The sequence below is a fragment of the Haliotis cracherodii genome, unplaced genomic scaffold (genome assembly GCF_022045235.1).
Source record: "Haliotis cracherodii isolate W230 unplaced genomic scaffold, xgHalCrac1.p SCAF_11, whole genome shotgun sequence".
NCBI lineage: Eukaryota > Metazoa > Mollusca > Gastropoda > Lepetellida > Haliotidae > Haliotis > Haliotis cracherodii.
In genome coordinates, this window is record NW_027266266.1 from 12,915,735 (window position 1) to 12,938,909 (window position 23,175).

General features: G+C 37.8%; 2 protein-coding genes across 18 annotated transcripts in view; one reads left to right on the forward strand and one right to left on the reverse strand.

The window, feature by feature from the left end:
• Positions 1 to 2,427, forward strand: part of LOC139456224 (EF-hand calcium-binding domain-containing protein 5-like) — a 29,387-nt gene extending 26,960 nt beyond the window's left edge. Inside the window, exons 20-21 of the mRNA XM_071237813.1 lie at positions 271 to 367; positions 842 to 2,427. Of these exons, the coding sequence (XP_071093914.1) occupies positions 271 to 367; positions 842 to 1,005 (261 nt within the window). The 3' untranslated portion in view covers positions 1,006 to 2,427. The remainder of the gene's footprint in view (positions 1 to 270; positions 368 to 841) is intronic.
• A 1,944-nt stretch (positions 2,428 to 4,371) lies between these two features.
• The window catches only part of LOC139456225 (RIMS-binding protein 2-like), a 316,067-nt gene continuing 297,263 nt past the window's right edge, over positions 4,372 to 23,175 (reverse strand). For 15 of the 17 annotated variants that reach the window (XM_071237818.1, XM_071237829.1, XM_071237826.1 and 12 more), the window contains 4 exons: positions 20,846 to 21,017; positions 19,130 to 19,275; positions 18,015 to 18,251; positions 4,372 to 11,063 (listed from right to left, as the gene is read on the reverse strand). In XM_071237818.1, coding sequence (XP_071093919.1) covers positions 10,887 to 11,063; positions 18,015 to 18,251; positions 19,130 to 19,275; positions 20,846 to 21,017 — 732 coding nt within the window. In that variant the 3' untranslated portion in view covers positions 4,372 to 10,886. Of the gene's footprint in view, positions 11,064 to 15,691; positions 15,746 to 18,014; positions 18,252 to 19,129; positions 19,276 to 20,845; positions 21,018 to 23,175 lie in introns of all 17 variants that reach the window. The other 2 variants (XM_071237821.1, XM_071237828.1) reach the window with 2 other exon arrangements.

The following is a 23,175-nucleotide window of genomic DNA, read 5'->3' on the forward strand; positions in this document are numbered from 1 at the left end:
AAGTGTTGAAAATGGTAGTAGACAATGTAACCACCAGACCCTTTGTGTGATTGTGTCCAGGGTGCCGTTGTACAAAGCAATCTTAGCGCTGAGGTGATCGTAACTCCCATACCTTAACATAGACTTACGACAGTCGTAGCGCTAAGGTTGTTTTGTACAACGGCGCCCTGGAACACTATCGACATGGATTGATGCTCACACTATCGACCACTAGTTTGTCAGGTCAAGGCTGTTTACACTGCAGTTTATAACTGTAACTGTACATTTCAGTTTATCAATGCTGACCTGAATCAGAAGATTGCCGACTTCGATCCCACTGCTCAGGAAGACCTCCTGCCTTCGGAGAAGTTCGAACATTATCTCAGAGGTAGGTGAAACTTCTGCAAAGCATTTTATAACACACCTTTCCAGTTCTAAATCTTTAAGGGGAGACAAGGACCTTGCCCATAAAAAGTTTAATTAAATTAATAATTTATTACCCTTATTAATATTATACTGTGAAAGTGTCTGATATCAACACATGGCAGCAATACCGGTACACCTCTGGGTTTCAGATCAGTTCATTTTCTGGGACATTGACTGATTGTCATCCAATAGATATTTTTCACATGTGCTAGACATATAAAAAAATGAAAAGAAATGTTGATAAAATCACGGAAATGTCTCCACCCCACAGACTGGAATTGGGCATCACATAAAATTATGATGTTTGAAGCTAAAAAAAATTTTTTTTTTAGAGTTTTACAATGATGTTACCGTATTTAAGAGGACAGGCAGACTGTGATAAACAGACCTATTTTTCACTTTTTCGCCAACTGACAGTTTTCCTTGGCTATTTCAGATGTGCCTCATGGTGAAGTTGCCAAGTATGGTTCGCTGCCGGCACAGCACTTGTACAACTGGGTGTTTGTCTGTCTGTCTCTCATCGAACATACGCGCAAGATGAGACAGAACAAGATGGAGAATGCAGTGCCTGCTGAGGCAGATTCGGCAGCTGAGGACTAGAAACTACTTTCCATAACATTATCAGAGAAATTACTGTCCATAAAATTCTCACAGAAATTACTTTCCATAATACTAATGTAGAAGCTACTTTCCATAACACTATCAGAGAAATTACTGTCCATAAAATTATCACAGAAATTACTTTCCACAATACTAATGCAGAAGCTACTTTCCATAACACTATCAGAGAAATTACTGTCCGTAAAATTATAACAGAAATTACTTTCCACAATACTAATGCAGAAGCTACTTTCCATAACACTATCACAGAAATTACTTTCCATTAAACTGTCACAGAAATAACATTCCATAAAATTATCACAGAAACTACTTCCCATAGCATTATCAGAGAAATTACTTTCCTTAAAATTCTCACAGAAAATACTTTCCATAATACTAATGTAGAAGCTACTTTCCATAACACTATCAGAGAAATTACTGTCCATAAAATTATCACAGAAATTACTTTCCACAATACTAATGCAGAAGCTACTTTCCATAACACTATCAGAGAAATTACTGTCCGTAAAATTATAACAGAAATTACTTTCCACAATACTAATGCAGAAGCTACTTTCCATAACACTATCACAGAAATTACTTTCCATTAAACTGTCACAGAAATAACATTCCATAAAATTATCACAGAAACTACTTTCCATAGCATTATCAGAGAAATTACTTTCCTTAAAATTCTCACAGAAAATACTTTCCATAATACTAATGCAGAAACTACTTTCCATAACATCATCAGAGAATCTCCTTTCCATAACACCATCAGAGAAACTACTTTCCATAGCATTCTCAGAGAAACTACTTTCCATAAAACTATCACAGTGCATTATGTGAAATACACTGCTGTGCTAACCACAATCAACTTGTCATTGTACAATTGTTTGTTCCATTCTTAAAGGTAACTGAACTGATTATTTGTTTGATATCATTTTTGTATCATTGTTGTTGCTCAGATCAAAAGTTCTAGAATTTAGAAGAAATAATCGGTTACATTTTTTACCATTATGTATAATTTTGTTTATTTTCCAATATTCAATATTCCTGCAGCTGGATCACATCAATAACTTCCAGGGACCAAAGCTTGCCTTCAGATCAGTTTGATCCATTGCCTTACCAACTTTCCCTCATGCGAGTCTGCAATTAGCCAACTGCTGAGATGGATGAAATATTCCTGGAACAACCTATCCATATTTAGAAATTATTTTCATGTACTCGTATTTTTCAATTTTCTCATGTACTGAATGTATATTTGACATAAATTTGCAGTATTAATTTAGTGGCTGTCTTGTACATTCCTTGCTGAGTATGTAACTGTGATATGTACATAAATCTACAGGTAGGATGGATGTTGTAAATATTGTGAACTTTATTATGAGAAGTATTATTATTACGAGTATTGTAGGTGTGTTTTAGTGGTAATAAATCATTCAATTTGAACAATGTCTTATGTACTTAATGTTTGATGGCAATTTGAACCTCATAAATAATTTCCATATTCATAAGAAATCTGTGCTAAAGGCACCGAGTCCCTGGATGGGTGATTGTGTTTGGAAGCGTAACTCTGAGAGTTTCTAGGGCTTCGGCCCTGCCCATGTGGCGTCTCCTTGGTTATGGGCCGGGAACGCCAAATCTGAATTTCAGATAGTCCCAGGAGTGCCGAACTCATAAATTAAGAGATTCTGCTGTTTGTACTGGGAGTGCCAAATCGACTGATAACCCGTGAGTGCAGTGAGCTGTGAATGCTTACCGTTTTATGATATTAACAAAGCATACCAAAATACATTAGTAGAAATACACTTTATGATATAAATGAGTTCAGAGTTATTGTCTGTTTACAGTCTACTCATCATGCGGATGTGTTTACAGATAAAGCGCTTATGAAGATAAAAACTATTAAAGATATGACACTGAATAATGCATGCTATATAAATCTTATCTTCTACAATAATACCACATAACAAAAGTCACAATAGATATGTGTACCCGACTCACACAGGAGTCCCAAAGAGGGACAGGTTAGCCGAAATTGCGAAAGGCACTTAAAGAAACAACAATAAAACTACCAAAATGGCAAATGTGCAGGCAATGGAAGATCTGGGGTCGAATAGGTCTTCAGCAACCCATTCTTGCCATAAAAGGCGACGATGCTTGTTGTAAGAGGCGATTAATGGGATCGGGTGGTCAGGCTCGCTGACTTGGTTGATGCAAGTCATCGATCCCAATTGCGTGGATCGATGCTCATGATATCAATCACTGGATTGTCTGGCCCAGACTCAATTATTTAGAAGGGGCGGTCGGGTAGCCTAGTGGTTAAAGCGTTCGCTCGTCACGCCGAAGACCCGGGTTCGATTCTCGACATGGGTACAATGTGTGAAGCCCATTTCTGGTGTCCCCCGCCGTGATATTGCTAGAATATTGCTAAAAGCGGCATAAAACCATACTCACTCAATTATTTACAGACCGCCGTCGGAATATTGCTGGGTGCGGCATTAATCAAACAAACAAAGCAAATGCGCAAGTGAGAGTGTCTTTAATGGAGCGTGAGAGTCGGACAGCAACTGTATAGTGGGTATAGATTTTGTCGCAAAGTCATCAGAATGAAACAAAGTATTGGAGATGTGCTGTCGTCGGGTGTACCGCATACAAGGTTGAAGAACTGGCCCACTCATCCTGCTGAACCTTTTGAGATGGAAGTAGCACCATTCAATGTGTAAATATAAACTTCTTATACATTTTAACTTAAAATTAACCATTAACTTCCCAGAACCTCTTAATGGGGACTGATATGAATACCTACATTTTAAACAGTTTTCAACTTTAATGCATAAATAGGGTAACGAAAAGGAGCGGAACTCCTTTGTTCTCGTTTTATTTGCCTGGTACCGGTAACGCCACGTCCCGTGTCAGTTAACAGTGTCTGAGTCCTTACTGGTCCTGGGAACGCCAAAAGGATTTTTCCTCCTAAATATCAAATTTGGCACTCTCGGGCCGACGCTGTCTCCTTGGGCATGTGTCTTCGTAATGTGCCTCTGTTCCCCCAGCTGTGTATGGGTACCTGGTAGGGTGAGATAGTAATGTGACTGTTTACCTTTTAGTGCCTTAGCTTGGGTTGTATACTCCCCAAGAAGTTGAGAATGAAAATTCCAGTGACATTGACGCAGTTTTTTGGTGCAGTAGTGAATTGTTTGTCTTGGAATCTTCTCTAAATACTTAAAATCCTACATGACTGTAACAAATTCCCCTAAGGGAATCACTACAGCACCTGATTCAATCGTGATCATGAAATGACGTAAAACAACCCAGACAGTTGTAAACTGCCAAATCAACAACAGAATCAAACATGGAATCTGATTTCAGTCTTTGTTTATTTTGAAAAATAATCATTTGTTTGTATAACAAAGTTGGTCAGTCACAAACCTAGGTGCCCTCATTACAGACATAGAAGGCATGTTATACACAAAAGATCTAGAAATACAGGCAACAATACTATACAATAAGCCACAAGGCCAGTAGCACTTGAGCAGATGTCACCAGCTGTTAGGGTAATATTACAATATGTACAATCAGTTGTTGGGAAAACAGTATCACAAATGACATCACTAATAGGAGGAAACGACAGCTTGTTCATTTGATTATCACAAGAAATTATGACTACATGTCTACAAAGAAATAATGAGGTAAGTGGTATGACCGACTGTATTTGTTTGCTTTGACTGAACCTGTTAACCCTGAAATAATGGTATCACCACAATGCCATTTTCCTATCAGCAAATTATTACTGGAGCAAATTAAAAAGTCAGTTTCATGATGAGCTGTTTTATTTATCTTAGACCAGATCACTTTTATTTCTTGTTTTATGAAATCTTGGTCATTATGACAAAAAGATGCAAGAACTTTAAAATTATGTGAATTTGGGGCTAATTTCTTGAAAAGAATACTTGAAAAGTTTCATAAAAATGAAAAGAAATTCCAAAATCAAATTTCTAATTAAAAAAAGGCAAATTTTTTTAATATCACAAAACATAGGGTGCGTTCAGCAGTAAATGTAAAAATAATAATGTGGCCTTATTGAAAATATCAGATCAGGCTGCAACTAAAAGAGAAAAATGTTTCTCGGGAACATTTTTTGAAAAAAAATAAATGACGACAGCGGTAGGACTTAAATGTTTTATATTTTATTACTCATATCAGTGATGAGGGATGGAACACTTTTTATATTTTTCCCACCAAGAATATCAACCCAACTGGAACCCATTGAACTTGGCTCTTCAATTCAATTTCACATTTGAAACATTGTTTGGCAATAAAGTTCTGACAGCAGACAAACAGGATTTAAAGTGACACGCCAGTCCCCGAGAAACATATTTCTATTTTAAGCCCTTTTGTCCAAACTGTAATGATTCTTATGTTAATAATTTTCAGAATTTTGTTTTTGTCATCAGAACTACATTGATGTATAACTGGTACATTTAGTTACATGTTTTAACATACTCGATAAATGTCTTCAAACTTTGGTATACTTTGTAAATATGATTATGAGTTGACCATAATGCTGAATAACCAAATGCATACAGATGAGATCGAAGAGTAATATCTGAGAACAGCTGTCTACATGGAAACAAATCCCTTCTTAACGACGAAACCAGGAGACACGGCACCGATTACCGTTCTTGTTTTTCAAGTTTACGAAGCCAACCTGCTACCATTTTAGCAGCCAAAATATAACGTAAGGTCCATTACAAACAGAAGAGTCTATGTAGGTTTGTAACCTATTGACAGCAATGATATATACTTTGTCACGATACTTACTTCAGTAGGAAGGTCTCAATACGATACAATACATCGCAACTCAATGCCTGTTATATCAGGGGATAGTCCCTCAGCAAGAATCGCAAAAAAGGCCCAACCAAATTTAATTAAATAAATTTGAGTCAATTAAAGTAACAGGCTTGAGAACTCTTCAATGCCTGAGAGACATTTAACATCAATCGTATACCATTTTAATATGCACTTGTATTGTATTTTCATTAAACAGAATTAAATTTCTCAAGATCTTTATTTATTAAAACCTGTACATTTACAGAAATGTACACATTCCTGATGTAAATGAATTCCTGATATTGAGTTATAAAATTCCTGATGTTTGTTTACTGGCCTATTTGAATTTCAGGAAACAGGTGCCCACAAATCAAGAACATCATTAATCTGGCTAGAGAACCTGGTGTAAACTGACTTCACGGGATCATTATCTTTCAATATGCACCTTCAGAAGCAGCAGACAAAATGAATACCGTATTCGACGTAATAAGCACCCCATTCTAATAAGCGCCCACGGCCATATTTGCTAATATATTGGCAGTGAACAATCCCAATTAGCACCCCTTCCGATTGATCAATGTACACAAGACTTATTTGTTCGCGTATAATACACACTCGTGTGTTATATGCACCCTTTATTATGGGCAATTAAATTCTGGAAAATATGTCTGTCGTGTATGATACGCACATACTTTTCTTTTGTATCATTTCAGGCTGTCAGCATAAACTATGAAATTTACAATCATCAAACCCTGTTTTTTTATCACCAAAATTATATTCTAATAAGACCCCCAATTTCTAATTTTGAGAGCGCCCCGGGTGCTTATTATGTCGAATACAGTAATGTCAATAATGAAAATGCAAATGATGAATTTCTATACTGAAACAAATCAAACACAATAATTTCTAACCAGTAGGTTCTGAAATTCTCCAATATATTCCCATGAATAAATCTTTGCAATCTTAATATTTGTTTTAAAATTTAATTTAAACAAGATGATGTTTCCAGTAGCATAAACCACAGGCATGACTTCTCGCGGTGTAAGTCTAAAATTGTCAGTCAATCTTACAGGACTGAAACTCCAATAAAGGTCTTGTTCCTATAAACAGAATATTTACGGTAATTATATAATAATTATTGCAAATAACGTTATGCAAGCATGGATACAGAGGGTTAAACAATAAAATTACAAAAATGCACAAAACTCTCCAATCCCATATAATGAGCACCAATATCTAGCTGACAAGGACAATCTAATGTATATTTCATGCAGTCGACAAATTTGGCCTAATATTTAATATCAACATGCAATCTCAAGTGTCATCAGTTTCATAAAGTAATTCTAGCAATATGTTTATTACAAACACATTAGCATTATTTTACTTTATTACAAAACAGCAGTTATATCTTTTCACTGTTCTACAAAACAATCATGGCGATTTTCCACCTATTTTATTGCTAAACACATGAAAAGAGTGAGTGAGTTGAGTTGGATTTAATGCCGCTTTTAACAGTATTCCAGTTATATCACGACATGTCAGCTTAATGTGGGAGGAAAGCCCCAAGTGATGCAGGTCTCGGACTTTTACCACTTGGGTGAAACCCACGAGCACGGGTATGGTGCTGACAAACCTAGAAACATAATCAGGGCGAACCGGGATTTGAACCCACAATCATTGGTTTCTTGCATGCCCAAGGGACGCAACTCTGCACAGCGAACCGCAGCCCCTCAGACGACTGGGCCCCCACATGACAAGAACCTCTTTCCTTCCTATCACATCCTAATGAAAGGAAAAACAACTTGGTCATTTAAATTTAAATCTACACAAATTAAATACTGATTAGGTGGCAAATTGAGGCTCATCCATCCATTAAGACCACAGCTATTTTCACATTTTAAGGAGGAACTCAGAATTTTACACTGTCAAACTAGTGCTGTATTTTCTTGAGTATAGTGCACACTTTTTCCCCAAAAATACAGCTGGTTGGAAGGGGGTGCGCATTATACACGCCATGATGAGTTTTGATGTTTTTTCCCCCCAACGCAAAGACATTACCGTGTACGGTAACACCGGAAATACCATGTCAACAAATCCATACTGAAGTACACAAATTAATCACGTAATTACACTGTCTGGTTATAAAAAATGTTCAGTGTATATCTGGACTTAACTGAATCACCTGTAGATTCCAAGAAAACGTGTGTACAGCTGATTGCTGTTTCCAGCTTAGTTAACGAGAAAATGCACAAGGCAATCTTAATCCAATGTAAAACAATGGCTAGCAGAACAAAAAATACAATTTAAATGGTAAATCAACATGTCTGGTGTTACGCATTATACTTGCGTGTGTATTATACTCAAGAAAATAAGGTACTTAACACAGTCTGATAGTCATGGTTACATAACATAAGGCTGAAACATTCCATTGAAGCTACAATCACACAAGGGAACAAGTTTATCTTAGCATAAGGTGAACTTTGTGCTACAACAATCGTAAGCCATACTTTAACACAGGCTTACGATTGTTGTAGCACAAAGATCTCTCTGTGCAACGGGGATCTTGAAGGTCCTGTTCTTATCTTAAAGATAAGGTGATTGCAACTTCCATATTTTAGAATTAGGCTTATGATAAAATAACATCTGGGTCCCGTTCAACAAAGCGGTTTTAAAGCTAAGGTTATCGCAACTCCCATACTTTAACACAGGCTTACGATATTCGCAGTGCTAAAATTGCTACGTGGAACGGCACCCATATGTTATTTCCTGGGCGGGGAAGGAGAGGCCAGGGAATGGTGTTACAGATGGAATATTTACTTTGATTGGTGCTTTAGACATACAATATATTTCTCCGAAGGAGAGGCAAAACAAGTCGTTTTTTACAACACATTTTCTTTTTGTAGGACATCTAGTATGTCTAGCAATCAAATGTATTTTTTTTGGAAAACTTTTCTTTCTTTTCTTTGAGGATTTGTGAGGAAGTTTGAATTTTTAAAAATTAATTTTGCCTTTATGGAATCTTACCCTATTTTCTACTTTCATATGTCTTGTATCTGAATAAAAAAATTCTGCTTTTAGCAATATTCCAGCAATATCACAGCAGGGACACCTGAAATGGCCTCACACATTTTACCCAAGGGGAAATCAAACCCAGGTCTTCAGCGTGACAAGTGAATGCTGTAACCACTGAGCTACCCCACCGCCCTTGCATTGTTCCAGCACTACATAACATACGGAATCCTTACATAGTACTCTGCAGTCTGCACTATTTGTCAACAATAAATAAGAGTTCTAGTCACACAAAATAAATACAGGCTCTATATTTATAGATATAATGGTACATGCATATGTCAGTGCATGTACACCAAGGTTACAAAATGCATCACTGTCTACAGGTATCCACTGTGTGAAATCACCAGCCACTGAAGTCATGCAAACAACACAATAATCATGTCATATTCAATCCCAAATCACTGGAACTTTACCATTTTATCGTCTGACATGTCACATAATCTCTACACATCCAAACCACTAGTTTTTTTATTTCCATAACATCACAGTGCAGTGCGATACCTTATAAAAAACTAATAATCCTCTCAGCATGAGATGTTCCACTCTCGTCTGACATCCGCTTGTCACCGTTTTATCTACACATTCACATACGATTGGCCAAAATTATCAGCTCCTTGCACTGATTGGCTTAGATGTTCCAATATATTCAGCATGTCATTGGTTCATCCACACTTTCAAATATGATTGGCTGAAATTATCAGCTCCTTGCACTGATTGGCTGAGAGATGTGCCAAAATATTCAGCATGTCATTGTTTCATCTACACTTTCAAATACGATTGGCTGAAATTATCAGCTCCTAACACTGATTGGGCGAGATGTGCCAAAATATTCCAATATGATCCTTGGAGTTCGTAGCATACCACATATATGTAAATGTTCCTATATATGTTTCTCATTGGCACATCATTTCCTAAGGCTGCACAGCTGATGACTGTTGTCATGAAAGGGCTTCACAAAGCCATGCCTAACTGCTATCTACCTACTGCTATCTCAAGTTGTTTCTAACTACAACCATCAAATTATGAGACATTAGGATTATCACAGTCACATTGCCCACAACAAACACTCTTCAATGGTCAAGTAATAGTGGCAAATCTGGGACATTCCTCTTCAAATCATTAGTTGTATCTCCTCTTATTCCTCTTGGCCTCAGGACCCCTGCTTAAAGTGATCTCCCTTGGATTCTGCATGGTTATGTCCCTTTGTTAGAGTGATCTCCCTTGGACAAAGGGTTACTTCCTCTTAGAAGAGTGATATCCCTATAAATATTGACTGTTCAGTTCTCAACACTGAAAAGAGTCTTCTGACCAGGCTCCATAGCACATTGTATCAACATCTCTTGAATCTTTGGATCTGAGGTTTACAGGGGTAGATGGAAGAAAGACTGGACCTTGATCTGTCTCAAGGACCTCTTTCCCCAACTAGGTACTAGGGTCTATGCAATGCAAAGGAATTCATTCCTCTTTCCCAGTTTTATCATCCTTTCTCTCCCATGACGACTGTAACTAGGGTGCTGCTTCATAAATAAATAGTATCACTTGCTGGAATGGCCATTTTGATATACATTTAGAGCATATGCAAATTATGACTTAATTCAAGCATCGCACAAGTCCAGATACTTCAATACAGGCTTACGGCATACAGGTGTCCTTCTGATCGATTGTTTTATTATAAGCTTTAAGCTACTTCATGACATATGATATCATATCCGCGCAGTTTCAGGATCATCATCATCATCATCATCATCATCATCATCATCATCATCGAGCAACTATGGACACTATTGCTCACGAGTAGACTGTTTATTCCAGATTCAGGGTCCGGGTGTTCGATCAAGGAGACAAACAGGTTGCATTCAACACCTTCAAATAGCATCTTGGGAATACTTTTCATCTGAGTAAAATACAAAATCGTTATCATAACGTCTTTTGTCGCACTTGGGTGAGATAGTGGTAACGGCTCACATGTGTCACTGTTATCTGGCTAGTTTTTTGAAAATATTTTTTCCTTTATTCAAAATTCCTCCTTTTTTCTTGCGTTTGTCTTCTTCGGATTGAAGCTGGTTGGATTGGGGAACACGAGGATTCGGGGATATCACATGATCCAATTTCAGATGTTCGCTCCGGGGTGAGGGGGGGTCCAAGCGTGTTGTCTGCAACATCCATTACAATTATTGAAACAAAATTCATCAAATATTCAAATATAATAAGTACATATTTATTGTATAGTTTGCAAGCAAAAGATCATTATCCATGATGATGTCTTGTTACAAAAGATTATTCTTGAAATCATATTCACACATATATAATTTCATAATTGGAATACATTAATATAAATACTTCAAACATTTCATAATCAGTAAATCATATCTGAGAAGACAAAGAATTCATTGTAATAAATTAACAGTCCTGATTCTATTTCTACCAGATGAAAAATACAATTTACCTGAAATAAAAGGACATTTCAGGACATATGTACTCTATGATCAATTCTACTGAATTGTCTGGGGGCAGGGTGGCCCAGCGGGCTAGGGTGACAACTCATGGGTTTGAAACTGGTTTCACCCTGGTTATGATTCTTGTTCTGAGAGCGTAATACCAGAGGCGCGTTGCCAGCCACGAATCGCTTAAAGTAAGCAAATTTTTGTTTGTTTGTTTGTTTGTTGTTTAACGCTGCACTTAGCAATATTCCAGCTATATGACAGCGGTCTGTAAATAATCAAGTCTGGGCCACACAATCCAGTGATTGATATCATGAGCATCGATCTACGCAATTGGGATCAATGACATGCATCAACCAAGTCAGCAAGCCTGATCACCCGATCACGTTAGTCGCCTCTTACGATAAGCATAGTCGCCTTTTACGGCAAGCATGGGTTGCTGAAGACCTATTCTAAATTAATCACTCATCCCTTGGTCTGCAACAGCTAGAAGGGTTTGCACACGCTTCCAATATGGTGGTGCAACTACCGCTCGGTTGTCTTGCCCTTATAAAGAACTTCATAGAAGAGGCTCCATGACGAAATTTATGAGTACTTTGAAGATGTGGACTGACTGACTGAGTATGGTTTTACGCCGCTTTTAGCAATATTCCAGCAATATCACGGTGGGGGAAACCAGAAATGGGCTTCACACATTGTACCCATGTCGGGAATCGAACCCGGATCTTCGGCGTGAAGAGCGAACGCTTTAACCACTAGGCTACCCGGCCGCCTTGAAGATGTGGAGCAGACTGAGGTGGGGACTGGGGTGTTAGCTGCCTTTGTTCATTTCAGAGTTGATCCAGTCAAGAATTTCTTGTTCGGCTGTCAAACTACGACGCCATTTTGGTTTGAGAAGGAAGCGACCTCAGCCAGCGACTTGGACCAATGCACGCAGCTGAAAGTTAGCGCCCCGTTGTAAGGCGAATCACAGTACATCGCTTGCAAGCGATTGGGGCTCATGGGTTTCACAAAAGTGGTAAATGTCAATGAATGTTGTCACCTTGGGCTGCCCTCCCACACAGCTGACACACCTTGATAGAACTGAAATACTGTTCAAAGCGGTGTTAACCTTAATTCACCAACTCATTCACATAAATATATCATTAAATAAATATGGATATGATTGACATGGTTCAAGTGTTTCACAGGATTGTCTGGTCCATCACTTGATTGTCTGGTTTGTCTACAGACCGCCATCACATGGCAGGAGTACTGATGTGCAGTGTAAGGCAACAAACACTTTTTTATGCAGATTGTGTAAGTGGCGGGTTCTACCAGTAGGGCAGGACATGCTTACCCTTTTTTTAAACACCTGGCATCACAGATTCTTATTGACCCATTCATAAAATGTTCACCACAATTTTGCTTAATACGCCCTGAAGAATCTGTTTCAGCAGATAATTGAGACTAGTTCTTCTCTGGCTTTTGCATTTTACATTTATGTATCTCAAAGGTCAAGAAAAAGGGCATCATTTTTGTAAGTTAATCATTGCTAAGCTAAACCAAAATATCATAAACCAATTCATGGTTGTTGGTTGGTTTGTTGTTTAAAGCCGCACTTAGCAATATTTCAGCTATATGACAGCGGTCTGTAAATAATAGAGTCTGGACCAGACAATCCAGTGATTAATATCATGGAGTGAATTCCAAAAGTCAAGATAATGTTGAGCAAGAGTTTACTCCAAACATCCATCTAGAATAGATTTTGAACCACGCTTACATATCCATACTTGATTGCAAACTCAAAACAGGCATTATACATTGTTAATTAATAAATGCATAATTTGAAGTGCCACTGTCCATCCTTGATTTTGATCCATTGTTTTTCCATACAATGATAGTGGCTTGTTCTGAACTGGTAGAAAGAAGTTTGTGGATCAATTGACACTTAACACTCAAACAAAATCCAGGGATCCCTGTAGAAAAAGTTTACCCATGATAAATTATTACAGAAATAATTCAGTCGCCCAAAACAATCAGTCCTTCAGTTAATTATTTTGCTATTTACAAAGAATAAGTGGAAAGGCCATCGAGTGATACCCTGAGGCATGATGACCTAATGAGAGAGAGTATGGTTTTACGCCGCTCTTAGCAATATTCAGTAATATCACGGTGGGGGACACCAGAAATGAGCTTCACACATTGTACCCATGTCTGGAATCCCACCCGGGTCTTCGGCGTGACGCCTTTACCATGCTTTAACCACTAGGCTACCTGAACACCCCTGGAAGACCTAAACTAACACATGACCTAACTCTGCGAAAATGGAATTCTATAGAAAAACCCAGGGATATTAAAAATAGGTCATGTTTTGTGAAGAAGCAGCACCTGTTGGCTACATTTAAGTCTCACCCACCTTCCTCCCAACTACCCTTTCAAAATCCCCCAAACCCAAACTGGACCCTCATATTTGGACCAGTAGTTTCATTTTCTTTTTTACTATTGTTCTATTATTTTCCTGTAATTTTCGAAAATAATATTTTTGCCTCATGTTTTGCAAACTAAAAAATGAATTAAAAATGATAGGATTGGATATCCTGAAAGCACTGTGGTTCCTTACTTCAAAGAAGGAAATGGTTGGTCTGAGTGTACTGGGGACCTATTCTGTCTATATTTTATATAGTTATATAGGACCAGTACACTGCAATATGGAATATGATATTGTTCTGTGTTACATTAACAACTTGTTAAGTTACATTACTATTTGTATCATTTTACCTAAAAATCATTCACAAATGACATTTCCCTTTGAAATTGATTGACAAAACAGCAGAAATTTGGAAGTGAATTTTTCTCTATCATTGTTATCTCCCCTGTATCCATGACAACAAAATGGTGGCAACTGACCTTGCAGAGTAATATTAACTTTAGTAGTGAGAAAATAGAATCTGCATGTACAATCAGTGTCAATCAGCTCCCAATAAATTGCAAAACATATAGCAATGCAGATATTTGTATGGCAACATTAGGCAATACAAGTTTTGACCTACAGAGCCCTAGACACTGGCACTTCAAAATACAACCATACGTTATCTTCATTTATATGCAAAACAAGAGAGGGAACATGTTGGTGCTCAAAACAGACCATGCCAAGGAACACAGACAGTGCAGTGCCACATCACAGCAAACATTTTCTTATACTTACTTCAGCAGCAGTGGAGAACTTATTTTTATTCAAAAATTCAAAGAAAATGACAAAATATAGTTTCAAGACAAATGTTAGAATGCAATAAGGATGATACCACGTACTTCAATAGCTATCTACATGCATGTAGTCTGTGAATTCTAGGTCTAAATGCATCACTCACATTTTAAAATGTTACTATTTTGAAATGCAAATTAGACCAGAATGTATTAAATTTTGGTTTACAGATCTTATTACAAAAACATTTGGTTGTTGATCAAAATACAAGGGTTAAAAAAAGATGACAACTGACTTGTGGCGTCTTTGTATTTATTTCAATTAGTGGAAATAAAAATTCAGCTGTTCTTGACCTTTAAATACGAACTTGAAAGTCATAAATTTCGGTATTCTTACTTTCTTCAAGTATCCAAAAATGCACTCCAAATAGTGTTTATTTACAAGATTATTTTGTATCAAATGTTTTTTTAATTGCTGATGGAATAAGGTAAAATAAAATAACACCAATTTTTTACCCATTTTTGTCAAATTAAAAGGCTGGCTTATCCGTAAACCAGTAAAAAAATATTAAAGGTCTAATATTTGTATATCATTGTCCCTAATTTCAGTAATTGTTTACGGTGCTAATGTATAATCTTATTTGAAATGATATAATTATATTTTGATTAATACAAACCTTACCTATTAATCTACTTTAAATTGATTCTAACATGTAGTTTTTCAGAGAGAGAGAGAGAGAGAGAGAGAGACAGAGAGATGTTGCTCATTTTGTTACAATGTCATTTTATTATCACAATTGAGTTTGTAAAGCGAGAAAACTATTAATCTTAATCATAAATATCTGTTTCCATCAACATGTCAACAATTTCCCCCATAATATTTGTGATTGCATCTAATACCAATCTCTCTAATCAAACCTTCATAAAAATTCTATATAAAACATGCAGCCATGCATATCATATCAAAATTGTATCTCCTCTTACTTGAAATAAAAAAATTTAAAAACCACATAACTTGAATACATTCAATCTAATTGAAAATTCTGAAAATTCAAGAAATATATAAAACTGTGAAAAGAATATCAAGTGTACAATATTCAGATATGAAAACCCGTGCTAGTGCTTTTCATAATCACAAGCTAAATTCAGAGTTTTACCTAGAATTTCCCAAACCTAGAGGTTAAAGCACTGCTAATTTTCGAGATCAAAAACTGTTCAAACAGAGAAATATCAATCCATTTAGCATTGCATATGAAACATTTACATTACGAATAAAAGCAAAAACTTAGACATGCATTATTAAATATAACTTTCATTGGCTATAAGAAAACAATACATCCATGATATTTTCCATTTGTAAAGCTGCAAACTTCAATGCATTATCAATCAACCTAAGGATAAGAAATAAACCTACAATTTAGAAATGAATAGAAATATATTTTACAGTGCCTACAGGAGAATATTACTGGAAAGTGATATCTATATAACTGAAAGAAAGACAAATCTTAGTTATTTTACCTATTATTTCTAGTCATGCAGCAAAGTCATATTTATCAAAAGTAATAACATTAAACCTAGGTGTAAGTTGACCGTATTTTGTTGGGCAGTTGAAGTTTTGTATTTTTTCTACTTTTAAGCATCCTGTGTATTTCAGGTGGATAATTGACTTGCCTTTGCATGTGTTTGTGATAGGTACCATTAGTTGGGCAGGACCCGCTCACACTAGGGTCATTTGATAGTGATTCATAAACACACGATCATGATTTAGTCGGAATTGTACACTCAACTCTGCTATAAGCACAGATTACTTTTGAATACAGAAAGGGTTTTGACGCTTTTATTAACAAAGTGCAGATTGTTTTCAGATTTGATTCTGACCAGGCCAAGTTTATATTAAGATGAAAGGGAAATGAAAGTCCTCTCCGTCAATGCAATTTTCAGTCTTACAAAACTTTTGTTTGAACATTGAGCCATAGCTCCGTGCTAAGATGGGTTTGATGATCAGGGAATCCATCTTAGTGTGACAACAATGGTTGTGATGGTCATAGCGAGTGACAATTGAGTCTACAAATTGTCCTCAGGTGAGGTGAGGCGAGATGAGGTGAGGTGAAATAGTGTTTGACATTCTGTTTTTCATCCAATCTCATTAAAATCAGATCTTAGTTCTCGCTACCGCTAAACAAATATCTGAGGACATCCCATTACGGGTCACGTCAGACCGACCTTGCGCAAACTTTGACCAACCAATGGAATGACCAATCAGAAGGCAGCTTTCTCGTGCTTTAGGGCACTAAATTCTAATTGGCGACTACGCTTCGAACATATTTTGGCAAATTCTCGATTACATATTTGAAACCTGAACAAAAAAACATTCTGGAATGGCTAACAGATGGTCTAGATTGTATTGATTCAGTCGTTAAACCCGTAACTATCGTTCATAGTTAAAGTTTTCGAGGTTGCATGATTAGAAATCACATTCCGACTGTCACTTTCATAATCTGGTAAGCGATGCTCTGATTGGTCGTTCTGACTTGACCCCTAATGGGATGTCCTCAGATCTTTGTTTAGCAGTAGCGAGAATTAAGATCTGATTTTAATCAGATTGGTTCTTGATCATTACATTATGTCCGACTGTTGTTCTGAGATTCTTTGATCACTTTGTGAACAGAGGCCTTGCTATAGCTCTACAATCATCATAAGATGATGTAAAAGTGTGCTTAGTCTGACTGTTTTAGAACTTAGAGATTCCTGATGGGACGTGTTCCACTTGGGATCTTAGCATAACATCTTATGAATGTCTACATGCTTTAGGCACTCATTATTTCTCAGTGTAAGAAGGGACTTGTCTTAGCGGAACACTGCCTTATCGTATGATTAGTGTGTGACTGTGCTGATGTGACAAGTAGAACAGACCATTATGAGTGTGCAATTTATTAAACTTAAACAAAATTCTAATTTGAAAAATATATATTTCTATGAAAAAGAAACACATGCATGTAGTAGTTATTACTCCTTTTAATACTACTTTTCAACTTTCCCTTCAATTTTTTTGTCAAAAAACTAATTCCAAACATTCATAATTGAAAAAAAAAAAATTTAATATAACTGTACTAATAAAAAAATGTCAAGAACCACCCAATTCTTTCATATTAGTGAAGTTTATGTGTAACGGCATGAGAGTAATAACAGTAATATGACAGAATCGGGCGGCGCTTAACTGTTTTTAGCAGTGTAGAAACATTAATGATTCTAGAAAAATGGTAATTGAAAATTGAAAAAAAATAATATCCCCTCTGCTTTTAAAAATCAACCAAATCCAACTCAAAAGAGATTAGGAAATACTGCAACAGAAATTAGCTGTAGAATGGCCACCCAAATAAAAACGAAAAAACACGTGCATTTCTACCGAGCAAGCATTTTACCAGCACTGTCAGATCCATAAGGGGTTTCCACATGCATGTCTGCAAGTGAGGCACCTACATTTGCAATTCCGTCTGAATTCCGAGACAGTGCGCTAATACTCTCGCCTGACCTAGACGGCGAGACCATGCTGGCACTCTCCAGCGCCTCGTCATCCGAGAGTGGTCCCGTAGCCTCCTGAAGGAAGTTGGACGGCACAAATCCACGACGGGTGTCCATTTCGCCCCGAAAGAACCCATCTTCGTCCATTTCGCCATACACTGTTATGATGTCACCGGCTTTGAAAGTCAGCTCGAGCTGGAAACAAAGTCACAGGAGAGAGGACTGAATAGCCAGGTTGGAATTTGTGTTTGTATCCTGGGTAAACGTTGTGATGAAATACAGTTGTCAGTGTTTACAATTTGGAAATGAACGTGCAGTGCATTTATTGTGTGCTACGGGCATGCAAAACATGGTGGATTTGGCCCACAACAAATGCCCATTGTTGTTGGCATTAATATTATTATAATTATTATGATTATTATTATTCAGATAAATGCAGCAAAGAGGGTTTGGGTGATTCTGGCACAGTCAGGTTCATCATCAGCTCAGGGCCCCTGCCCCCTCTACATGCAGCCCAGACAGCGAATGGGACTACTCCGAGGAAGATCTGCCTAGTCAAACCCACCCAAAACTTTTCAGAGAATGTAAAGACTCCCCAACACTGCAGCCTTCTGCATTACCCAGATTGTCAGAAGGGCTGTATTCCTGGTAGCAAACCCGGGTACTCTCCCAATGTCAGTGAACAGATTGGGAGGTACCAAACCTAAGGCACCGAGAACAATGTTGAGTCGGACAACTTGGTACTTGGGATGCAAGGGGGACATTTTGAAAGCGAGGTCCGCATATTTGCCATTTTTTTCCTCAATTTTGTCAATCACTTTAGTGTCAAAGGGGACAGAAAAAATTCAATGATATAAATGATTTCATTGGATCTATCAAAAAGGACAAGATCAGGTTTGTTGGCCTGGATACGTATGAGGCAGTAAATGGGCCTATTCCAAAGAATTTTGTATTTATCATTTTCCATGAAGCCTTCTACATATTCTGGGTCGTACCATAATAATAACAACAACAACAACAACAATAATGTTGTTACTGGGTTATATATGAATCCTTCTCTATGGCTACGTTACCTCTGAATCCACATTAGGTGATAACTCCTGGGGGTCGTAGTCATATACGGCTATCATCCTCCTGCCAACTTCGTCCGGGAGGATCGGGGGAAGGCCGTTAAGTGTCCGGTGACTTGACGTCTCTATCTTTGGATGATAATCTTTGTCTGACAAAACAACAGTGGAAATGAGGGAGTGGAAATGGACTGATCATCTTTGTTTTTCAATATTCACAGGGAGCCTGACCACCCAATCCCGTTAGTTGCCTCTTATCACAAGCATGAATGGCTGAAGACCTATTTTAACCCAGATCTTCATACAGGGAGACAAGCATGGATGGCTGAAGACCTATTCTTACCCAGATCTTCATACAGGGAGACAAGCATGGATTGCTGAAGACCTATTCTAACCCAGATCTTCATGCAGGGAGACAAGCATGGATGGCTGATACATATTCTAACCCAGATCTTCATGCAGGGAGACAAGCATGGATGGCTGAAACATATTCTAACCCAGATTTTCATGCAGGTTGACAAGCATGGGTTGCTTAAGACCAATTCTAACCCAGATCTTCATGGAGGGAGACAAGCATGGATTACTGAAGACCAATTCTAACCCAGATCTTCATGCAGGAAGACAAGCATGGATGGCTGAAGACCTATTCTAACCCAGATCTTCATACAGGGAGACAAGCATGGATTGCTGAAGACCTATTCTAACCCAGATCTTCATGCAGGGAGACAAGCATGGGTTGCTGAAGACCTATTCTAACCCAGATCTTCATGCAGGGAGACAAGCATGGATGGCTGAAGACCAATTCTAACCCAGATCTTCATGCAGGAAGACAAGCATGGATGGCTGAAGACCAATTCTAACCCAGATCTTCATGCAGGAAGACAAGCATGGATATCTGAAGACCTATTCTATCCCGGATCTTCATGCAGGGAGACAAGCATGGTTGCTGAAGACCTATTCTAACCCAGATCTTCATGCAGGGAGACAAGCATGGTTGCTGAAGACCTATTCTAACCCAGATCTTCATGCAGGGAGACAAGCATGGTTGCTGAAGACCAATGCTAACCCAAATCTTCATGCAGGGAGACAAGCATGGATATCTGAAGACCTATTCTATCCCGGATCTTCATGCAGGGTGACAAGCATGGTTGCTAAAGACCTATTCTAACCCAGATCTTCATGCAGGGAGACAAGCATGGTTGCTAAAGACCTATTCTAACCCAGATCTTCATGCAGGGAGACAAGCATGGTTGCTGAAGACCTATTCTAACCCAAATCTTCATGCAGGGAGACAAGCATGGTTGCTGAAGACCTATTCTGACCCGGATCTTCACGGATTGTTCAAAGACTAATTTTAACCCAGATCTTAACAGGAGGAGACAAACATGAGTTGCTGAAGATTAATCTTAACCCGAAAGCAGACAAGAAACCATGAGTGAATTCAGTAGGTACACACTGTACTTTGCTCAGCCAACGGAACTATTTGTAACTGCTTGTAACACCTTGATAATGACCTTCACCTTCCAAGTCACATTGGACAACTGGTGCTTGTTTTTATGAATATCGAAAGGTATCTTCAGTAGTGACATTGTCAAATCCCCAGAACCCAATGCTTGACTCCTGTAGTGATTCCTGGGAACCATATTCTACCCGGACCTCCAGGGCCCCTGTAATATTGGTAATCAACACACCAGTGACAGTTATAACCAAGCATATACCCACCTTGTGGCAGCTGAGCCTTGTTGACTGGATTTCCTTGACTCTCCTTGAGCAGTTGGTCAATAAGTTCGGGATCGTCTATATGGATTTCCGACACCATGTTGCAAGGGACATAACCCAAATGGCCATTGCACTCGCCCCGATAGAAACCATCGGCATCCTTCTCACCATATATCTATATTGATAAAAATCATAAATTGAATTTGGGTATTTCTTGGCCAAGCAGTTGAAATACCTCAATAATAACACCATGGCTCTGTAGGTCACCTGGTACATTGCATGTGATTTTTGTTTTGTTTGTTTGTTGTTTAACACCACACTCAGCAATATTCCAGCTATAAGACGGCAAACTGTAAATAATCGAATCTGGATCAGACAATCCAGTTATTGACATCATGAGCATCAATCCACACAAGTGGGATACGATGACATGCATCAGCGAGCCTCACCACCCGATCCCGTTAGTCGCCTTTTACGACAAGCATAGACACCTTTTACGGCAAGCATGGGTTGCTGAAGACCTATTCTAACCCAGATCTTCACGGGTCCACGACTCCAGGAATCGAACGCGGTCATTAGTTTCAGAAATGAGGGCATTTCTCGGCCTGGTACTGCTGATAGGTCTGGTATAGAAACCAACGATTCATATATATATTTGAAATGTTTTTCAGTGCTTAAAGGTTAGTTAGACATGCATCAACCAAGTCAGCTAGCCTGACCACCCGATCCTGCTAGTCGCCTCTTACAAGCATGGGTTGCTGGAGACCGATTCTAACACGGATCGTCATTGTATGTGAGGTGTCAGCTGGCTGGTATCATAGTTATATAAGAGAGCTCTGTGATAAATTGCAAAGAACAATGAAGAACGAAACGTTTATTTCACAATAAAACATTGTTCTATCATGACGTCATTTCTGGAGATTCGAACATGCACTCGCAACTTGATGACGTCATAAATTGGACAAAGTGTATAGTGTCTGGTATCATAGTTATATAAGAGAGCTCTGTGATAAATTGCAAAGAACAATGAAGAACGAAACGTTTATTTCACAATAAAACATTGTTCTATCATGACGTCATTTCTGGAGATTCGAACATGTGCTCGCAACTTGATGACGTCGTAAATTGGACGAAGTGTCTAGTGAATTGTCTCAAATAGATGTTGAAGGACAGCACAGATGAACACAATGGCGAAACGATTGTATCCAAAAGTAGGAGAGATATGATGATCAGTATTGGGAGAAAAGGTGCAGATCACCGACGTGACGGTTGTGAGAATATATCAAACTTAACACCACTCTACATAAAATAGATTAGTCCGACATTGCTGAGGTCTGATTCTATTCAGGGAGACATCATTATTTTAAATATGGGTGAATGTTTTTAAAGCCTGTACAATTTATTGACATCCTGCAAAGGCTTTACAAAAGGTTGATATCTTATATAAGAAATAAATGACTCGTGGTCATTGTTTATCGTACAATAAAAAACTGCAGGAAGCATAAACGAATAATCCACCCAGGGCTGCGCCCCTCATGGTTTATTCTCCCTGCAGTGTTTTATTGTATGTAAATAACTCCCACTCGTCATTCATTTCTTAAATAAATGACTTTCCTACTTAGTGACAATTTTTTAACTTTTACAGTTTTCATGTCAACTGACTGGAGCAAAAAGCCACAATCAGAAAGTTCACTAACAGACAAGATAGGTCACAAATTATATCTAACACTGTCCTGGTGAGCTAAAAATACTACGTCACATGTGTCTGATTTTAAGGCTACCCGTTACTTTTTTAGCCATTTTTCCAAACTAAACCAAATTTAATTATGTCTGCAACCTTTTACCTAAATATCTACAGTAACAGTGACATTTTGAATAATTATTTGTTTCTCTCCACATGTTTGATAGTTTTTAAGGCTGCCCATCACCTTTTTAGCCATTTTTCCAAAACAAAGAAAAACTAATTACGTCTGTATTGTTTTATCTAAACATCTATTATTACAGTGACATTTTGAATAATTATCTGTTTCTCTCCCACTCGCACCAGCAGAGACTTCACCTGAAGCGAATGAAAACAATTTCTTCGCAAAAAAATTAAACCGCAGCAATGCAGAAATTGATCTAGTCATGTTTCTGATATTTGAAAAGCGATATTATATATTTATTCTCTCCTGCTCTCAGGTGTGTGGGGATAAAAAGACCAATGAAAATAATCTGGCAAATGGTTGATTAATTATTTTCTTTTCAAAATTATTTTATAGTCTTGAAGATGCAACCACATACAGGATTAAGTAAACCATGATCGACAAACAGCTTTTGTAACATTCCCACAT